At 43.0% G+C, this 8527-nt stretch overlaps 1 protein-coding gene across 1 annotated transcript in view; it reads right to left on the bottom strand.

The window, feature by feature from the left end:
• Nucleotides 1–579: 579 nt before the first annotated feature.
• The window catches only part of kcnk17 (potassium channel, subfamily K, member 17), a 46346-nt gene continuing 38398 nt past the window's right edge, over nucleotides 580–8527 (bottom strand). The window contains exons 4-5 of the mRNA XM_072280130.1: nucleotides 8297–8465; nucleotides 580–779 (exon numbers count right to left, since the gene is read on the bottom strand). Coding sequence (XP_072136231.1) covers nucleotides 580–779; nucleotides 8297–8465 — 369 coding nt within the window. The remainder of the gene's footprint in view (nucleotides 780–8296; nucleotides 8466–8527) is intronic.

Genomic DNA, 8527 nt, shown 5'->3' with positions numbered 1-8527 from the left:
ATGTGAGAGTAATAAATAAATTTATCAATTTACCAATTAGAAACCATGCAAAGTCAAGTCATGAAGAAATATGGCACCGAAACAGAGACTTTGGCCCAAGGGGTCCACACCAACCATAAGGCACTCATTTCGTACGGATTCTACTCTAACCTATTCTCTTCGCATTCCTGTCTATCCCACTCCCACCACCAGATTCTGCTACTCACCATTCATTACCAGTTAACCTACTGACCCACACGTCGTGGGCAGAAACCAGAGTTCTTGGAGGAAACGAAAGTGCTCAGAGGAAACCTGCAGAGTCACAGGGAGAACATACAGACAGCACCCAAAGTCAGGATCAAACCCAGGTTTCCAACAGCATGAGGGCTGCAGTTCTAACAGTTTTGCCACTGCATCATCCACTTAAAATGCAGGGAAGTTTCCATTTCATTGTACTAATACCCCTCGCAACAAAAACACTTTGGCAGTAAAAGAAGAAAGGTATAGGCACAAGCACCAAATCAGGTTATGGGGTGAGATGAAAGGGGGAATCTAAATAGAGAACGAGGTAGTCAATTAAGAGGTTTAAACACAAGGAAACTAGGTATAGCAATCCTCCTGACTGGGACTGTGCTTATCTTCCTGCTTCGATTTCTCTCTGTGCCACTTCAACTGGAACAGCCGCTCCATCACACCGCCACCCAGATTAAAGAGCAACGCCAGCCAGGCCAATCCCACGATGATCCAGACTCCAGCCAGGCTCCTGTAGATGGAGATGTAGTGCTTCTCCGGATCTGTGCCTGAAACGGAAATATTGGAGTTATCAGAAAAAGGTGCTGGAGGCGGAGGCAGAGGGGTTAAAAATCAACTCTAAACAGTGCAGATCTGAAACTTAAATAAAGGAAGTGGTGCTGGAACAGGTAGAAAGGAGAAGTCTTCATTCCTTGGAGCATCAGGATTTGAGGAGTAACCTTACAGAAGTGTTCCAAATTAGGAGAGAAGTAATGTACAACTGTCTTTTCCCCAGATAAGGGGAGTGTAGGAATAGGTGCATAGCTTTAGTGTGGGATGGGAAGGATTTAAAAAGAACCTGAGTGGCATTGTTTTCATGCAGAAGATGGTGAGCAAAGGAATGAGCTGGCAGAGGAAGTGGTTGAGGCACCAATAGTATCATCTAAGAAACACTTGGATAGATACATTGAGGGGTTCAGTCAGAGGGACATTGGCAAAATGCAGGAAATTGGCACCGAGACTGGCATGGACTGGTTGGGTTACTAGACCTGAATCCATGCTGCATTGTATAGGAAGTCACTCTAAAGAGAGACAGATTCTCAGAAGGGGATTTAAGACCTCGTTAATCAGTCCCCTTGAAATTCAGTTCCTGATCCGTGAGTGTGGCCTTTCTCTTTGCAGAAGCTGACAACTGTGTATTTCCAATGCACTTGATCCCCACAGGAAATGCCCAGTGACACCACAAGCTCACTGAAGTGGGGGGTGGGGGGAAGACAAATGTACATGAAATATAGAGTTGTTTAAAGTAATGAATGTTTCAGATGAGACTGCAATAGGTATGCCACTAACAGTGCAAGACTGGACAACACAGGAAGCAGCTATCTTCCCATTACTGTGGGCAATTGTAGCTCTCAATTGTTAGATGCCAGATATGTATATACATACACACACACACACACACATATATATATATATATATATATATATATAGAGAGAGAGAGAGAGAGAGAAAGAGAGAGAGAGAGAGGGGGGGGGAGAGAGAGAGAGAGAGAGAGAGTAAGGGTGCCCAGATCTCTGTATAGTACAGTATTTGTCAATGTGGAGCAAAGAGCAAATTTGTAAACCTGACGGAAGCAAAGGATGTTGAGAATGGCAAGGGTAGGGCATCGCGGGAGGGGTGTTGGACAGGTGGCAGGGAAGGAGCGCATGTGGTGCAGGTACAGACAAACCCAGCTCTGAGACACCAGGCAATGTCATTTGATTCCAAACAATTGGTTTATTGATTATTACAGGATGTCTCTCTGGTGCATCCCCACTCCCTCTCCTCTCCTAACCATGATTGCCCTCTCCCTGCCCCCTTCCCACTCTCAACTCACAATAGCAACCCCTATCAGAATCAGGTTTATCATCTCTCACATATGCTCTATCTATATACATTTGTACCCAAGACTTTTGCACAGAACTAGACTTACACAATGATCTATTTGTGCGACATACAAACAAAAGTTTTTCATTGTGTTTCTGTATACATGACAATAATAACACTGGACAAGAAAGATTTTGGTTCCTGAATACCTTTGCGTGCACCTTATGGATTTTGGGTTGCTGATCATGAAAATCACCATGAAATTTTTCTATCACCGCCTTTGTTTAAAATCACCTATATTTGTTATTTCAATTCATAATTCAGGTGAGAATAACTGATGCCAAGATTAAGGAAGGCATTTTAGTTGGTCCACAAACAGGTCATCAATGGCAGGCAATTTGAAGAACTTCTAGTGTGACTGGAGAAATCACCTGAAAGGCATTCAAGGATGTTGTTGAAAATTTTCTTGGCAACTGCAGAGCACCAAACTATGTGCAGCTGGTTGGCAATATGCTTCAAGCATACAAAACCATAAAGTGCAACATGTCACTAAAGACTCATTGTCTACACTCACATTTAGACTTCTTCCCTGCAAATCTTGGCGCTAGCAGTGATAAACATGGTGAAAGGTTTCACCAGGACATTGTGGTCATAGAGAAATGGTCTCAGGGCAACTGGAATCTATCCATGCTGGCTGATCATTGTTGGACACTTGAGCGAGAAGCCTCAGACACTGAGTACAACTGAAAATCATCAACAAAACATTTTTAACTTAGTTGAACTATTGCAAAGCATCAGCACCATTATGTAATTAAATGCATTATATTCAATAAAAGATAATTTCTTGTTTCTCCAAATTCCTACATGATCCAAATAGTCTGAAATTATATTTGTGGTCAGCATCAAGCGATCTATCATAAACAAAGAAAAAATTCTGAGGAAGCAATACTTTTGAAAAAAAATTGTTGTCCAGTGTAATTCAATTACTGATTACTTCCTGTCTCATACAGAGACACAACGGAGAAACAAGCCCTTGGGCCCAATAAGCTCCTGACTACCATGAACTACCCATTTGCACTAATCTATATTAATTCCATTATTTACTCTTCCCACATTCTCATTGTCTCCCTCAGATTCTACGACACTAGGACAATTTACAGTAGCCAATTAACCCACAAATCTGCGTGGCCTCGGGATATGGAAGGAAATGGGAGCTCTCAGAGGAAGCCCGTCTGGTCACAGAAAGGGCACTGAGTGAACCTGCAACAACAGCCTCCCATTCAACATCAGCAAAGCTGACGAGCTGATCACTGACTTCAGGGAACAAGGTGAATACATAACGGTGGAGAGAGCCAGCGATGTGAAATTCCTGGGCATCAACTTATCAGATGACCTGTCTTGGGCCCAGCACCTAGGTGGAATCATAAGGGAAGTGTGACAAGGTCTTTACTTTCTCAGGAGGTAAAGGCAGTTCAGTTTATTACTGAACACTCTGACAAACTTGTACAGATATACTGTTGAAAGTACCCTGACTAGTTATATCATGGTCTGATGCAGAAATTCGAATGGCGCAGGAACATGAAAAGTTGCAGAGAGTAGTGAACTCAGCTCAATACATTATGGGCACATCCCTCCCCACCATCCACAAGAGACATGACCCCAAGAAGGCAATTATACATCATCAAAGATGCCCACCATCTGGGCCATGCCATCTTTTCACAGCTATCACCAGTAGGAGGTACAAAAACCTGAAGTCACACTCTATTAGGTTTCAAAAACAGCTACTTCCCTTCAACTGTTTGATTCTTGAACCAACCAGAAAAATCCTATAACCACTACAGTTCAGCAACATCATGACCACTTGGATCATTTTGCACTAAAATTGACTTATTTTTTGCTTTCATTGAGTTCTTTCTTGTAAATATAGTTTTTATGTTCATTTAATGAATGCTGCTTATATGATCTTGTGAGCCTGTGATGCTACTGCAAGAAAGCTTTTCATTGCAACTCTGCACACATGTACTTGTGCTCAACTATGATGTTGAATTTGAACATACAAACTCCACACAGACACAGATCTGAGGTCAGGATTGAACCCAGGACCCTGGTCCTGTGAAACAGAGTCTCTGTAAGCTGTGTTGCTGTTCTGCAGTGAGTTCCCTAGGAAATAACCTTGATTAAAAGCAGTGCTGTGAAGTGTTGCACACACAGCCGGATGCTAAAACAGAACTTGTGTGATTTCTCCGTATGAGCTTACTGTTGATTACATTGACCAGTGAAATACATCAGCACTGAAAGAATTTTCCCCGTGATGGCCGTACAGCAGCCATGGGAGACAGGCACCGTAGAATTGAGGGTGAACACTGTGCCCTTTCGTGTAACTGGGCGCTAGCCACACACAATGGTGTGCTGTTCTCCTTCTCCCTGCATTCAGGCAGAGACTACAGAGCAAGGCTACAGAGATAAGGACAACAAAGAGAAGGTGGCAAAAGGCTGAGGATCTGCTAAGGGATTGCTTCAAGTTGGTAGACTGGGCCGTGCTCCAGGACTCCTCACAGGATCTGAACGAATACACCACAGTTATCACAGACTTTATGAAAAGAGTCATGACAAGGGCGTCTCCACAAAATGGACAATAGACAATAGGCGCAGGAGTAGGCCATTTGGCCCTTCGAGACAGCACAACCATTCACTGTGATCATGGCTGATCATCCACAATCAGTATCCAGTTCCTGCCTTATCCCCATAACCTTTGATTCCGCTATCTTTAAGAGCTCTATCCATCTCTTTCTTGAAAGCATCCAGAGACTTGGCCTCCACAGCCTTCTGGGGCAGAGCATTCCATATATCCACTACTCTCTGGGTGAAAAAGTTTTTCCTCAACTCCATTCTAAATGGCCTACCCCTTATTCTTAAACTGTGGCCTCTGGTTCTGGACTCACCCATCAGCGGGAACATGCTTCCTGCCTCCAGCGTGTCCAATCCCTTAATAATCTTGTATGTTTCAATAAGATCCCCTCTCAGCCTTCTAAATTCCAGAATATACAAGCCCAGTCGCTCCAATCTTTCAACATATGATAGTCCCGCCATCCCAGGAATTAACCTTCTGAACCTACGCTGCACTCCCTCAACAGCACAGTAGTCCAGGTGTGGTCTCACCAGGGCCCTGTACAGCTGCAGAAGGACCTTTTTGCTCCTGTACCCAATTCCCCTTGTTATGAAGGCCAGCATGCCATTAGTTTTCTTCACAGCCTGCTGTACCTGCATGCTTGCTTTCAGTGACTGATGAACATCATCTAGAGTCTTCCCCAACCAGAATATAAACCATGAGATCTGAAACCTGCTGGGGGCCGGGAAAGTGGCATTCAGTTCTGCAACCATACAAAATGCAAGTGGTGCAATCACGATCTTCGGAAAGCCACATCACAGGAGAAGTCGCAATTCTGGAACAAATCTGAATCACTGATAGGGGTGGCAGGGCTTGAATGCTATCACCTGCAACAAAGTGAAATCAAGTGACATAGGTCTCAGACGAGCTCAATACCTTTTATGTTCGCTTTGACCATCAAATCATGGAGCCACCTTCATGAACTTCAACAGCTCCCAATGACCAGGTGATTTCAGTCTCTGAGGCTGATGTAACAGTATACTTCAGGAAGGTGAACCCATGGAAAGTATTCAGACTGGATGGGGTACATGGTCGAGTACTAAAGACCTATACTGATCAACTGGGTAGAGTCTTCACTGATATCTTTAACTGCTCAATACCCCAGTCAGTTCAGATTGGAAACAATGTCTCCCACACAGTCTCCATCAGCACAAGAGGGAGATTAAATATCTGGCTAAGTGGTGGCACAACAACAACTTCTCACTCAATGCCAGCTAGATCAAGGAAATGATTATTGACCTCAGGAGAAGGAAACCAGTCCAGTTCTGGTCACCGAATTATAGGAAGGATGTCAATAAAATTGAGAGAGTACAGAGGAGGTTTACTAAAATATTGCCTGGGTTTCATCTCCTAAATTACAGAGAAAGGTTGAACAAGTTAGGTCTCTATTCTCCGGGGCGTAGAAGGTTGAGGGGGACTTGATAGAAGAGTTTAAAGTTATGAGGAGGATTGACAGAGTTGACGTGGATAGGCTTTTTCCATTGAGACTGGGGAAGATTCAAACAAGAGGACATGAGTTGAGAATTAGAGGACAAAAGTTTAGGGGTAACATGAGGGGGAACTTCTGTACTCAGAGAGTGGTAGCTGCGTGAAATGAGCTTCCAGCAGAAGTGGCTGAGGCAGGTTCTATGTTGTCGTTTAAAGTTAATTTGGATAGATATACGGACAGGAAAGGAATGGAGGGTTATGGGCTGAGTGCAAGTCGGTGGGTAAGAGTTCGGCACAGACTAGAAGGGCCGAGATGGCCTGTTTCCATGCTGTAATTGTTATATGGTTATATGGTTATATCAGGGATTCAGAGGTGATGAGGGTCAGCAACTTTAAACTCCTCGGGGTCAACATTACTGAAGATCTGTTCTGCACATAAGAGCCATTAGGAAGAAAACACAACAGCACCTTTATTTTCTAAAAGTTTTTGAAGATTTGGCATGTCATCTAAAACTTTGACCAACTTATATAGATGTGTGATGGACAGTCTATTGACTGGTTGCAACACAGCCTGGTATGGGAACACTAAAGCCCTTGTATGGAAAATCCTACAAAAAGTAGTGGATACAGCCCAGTCTATCACTGGGCCATCCCCACTGAACTTTCAAGGACTTTTCATCTCATGTTCTTGATATTTATTTCTTACTTATTAATTATTATTATTTCTTTTTTTCCTATTTATTCTGTATTTGCACAGTTTGTTGCTTTCCTATTCACGTATTGGTTGTTGCCTGTCCTGTTGGGGACGGTCCTTCATTGATCTATCGTGTTTCTTGCATTTACTGTGATTGCCCGCAAGAAAATGAATCTCAGGAATGTGTATGGTGACATATATGTACTTAGATAATAAAATTAATTTGAACTTTTGTCTTTGTAACAATCTCTTCAGTATGAGAGGTCCTAAGGTACTGATGTGCAAGGGTTGATCATGAAGTTGGTGAGCATAGCACCAATTTGTACAGAACAGCAAGGAGATCACTACTAAGACAGATCTTGTATTCTTGATCACTGTGTGCGAAACCTAGGTGTTTGATATACCCCAGGTTCGCTCTTTGGGTGACCAGCAAGAGCTGTAGGTCACCTCAAACTCACTTCCAACAACTGCCAACAGTGGAGGGAATATAGACAGGACAGCATGTAACATCATTAAGTGCATGACAGATACTTGAGAAACATTGGCTGTACCAACCTTAATGAAATGCACAACCAGGTTCCCAAGGCTCACACTTTCACTTAGATGATCTATCCCAGGAAAAGCCATATGAAAAATATGTGGAAATACATCCAATTTCTTAGTTAAAATCTGCTGGAAATACTCAGCAAGATAGACAATATCTACAGAGAGAAACAGGGTTAACTTTTCAGATCAAGGACCCTTTGTCAGCAGTTGGAAGGAAAGAAAATTAGTTTGTATTAAGCTGCAGAGAGCATATCAGAGGGATGGATAGGACAAATGGAATACCTTTGATGGAGTGAGGCTAAGGTAGCACTGGGGATACGTTGTATTGGAAATAGAAGGGAGCGTGGGACTGGGACCCTAGTGATTGGAAGAGATTGCAGGAACAAGGGTTCCAGTGAATGCAAAGGAGCATAGAAAACATTACCTGGTGAGCCAGATGCTGAACTGGGAGGATTTAGAATGGTCAGTTAGCAGATTATTGGAGTTTTACCTATTCCAAAATGTTTACAAAATTCCTAGGCACTAACGCCCCACAGGTTGCAAAATAACCTTACCAAAGACCAACGTAATGATTGACCAATACGCAACCTGCTGGAATAACTCAGCAGGTCAAGTAGCATCTATGGAAGGAAAGCAATTGCAGATGCCTTGTGTGGAAACTCTGCATCAGGTTCTGATGTGTCCAGATCCAGGGGTTTGATCAGATACATTGTCAATTCCTTACTCAACCAGCTGAGTTCTTCCAGCAGAATGTGTGTTGCTCAAGATTCCAGTCTCTTGTATCACTCTAATGATATCCTTGCTACCATGTGTGGCATTCTTTGCAGGTGGTTTCATTTGGTAACCCTCACGCACCACTGGTTTATTGTGCATCTGGTCATACCTATGACGTAATCTCCAAATCCAATGGTGCTGAGAGTGATGAAGGCAAAGTAAAAGCTCTCGCCATAGGTCCAACCTTCCACGTAACTGAAGATTAATGGTGGAAACACCAAGAAGAGAACTGTGCCAGTAATGAAGAAGAGCACTATTGTGAAAATCTTCATCGCTTGCTACAGAGGGACAGAAAATGACATTAAATTAAAAACACATTCTCCTTAAAATATTTGTCCCA

The sequence above is a fragment of the Mobula birostris genome, chromosome 2 (assembly GCF_030028105.1).
Source record: "Mobula birostris isolate sMobBir1 chromosome 2, sMobBir1.hap1, whole genome shotgun sequence".
NCBI lineage: Eukaryota > Metazoa > Chordata > Chondrichthyes > Myliobatiformes > Myliobatidae > Mobula > Mobula birostris.
This window is presented reverse-complemented; position numbering and strand designations above follow the sequence as displayed.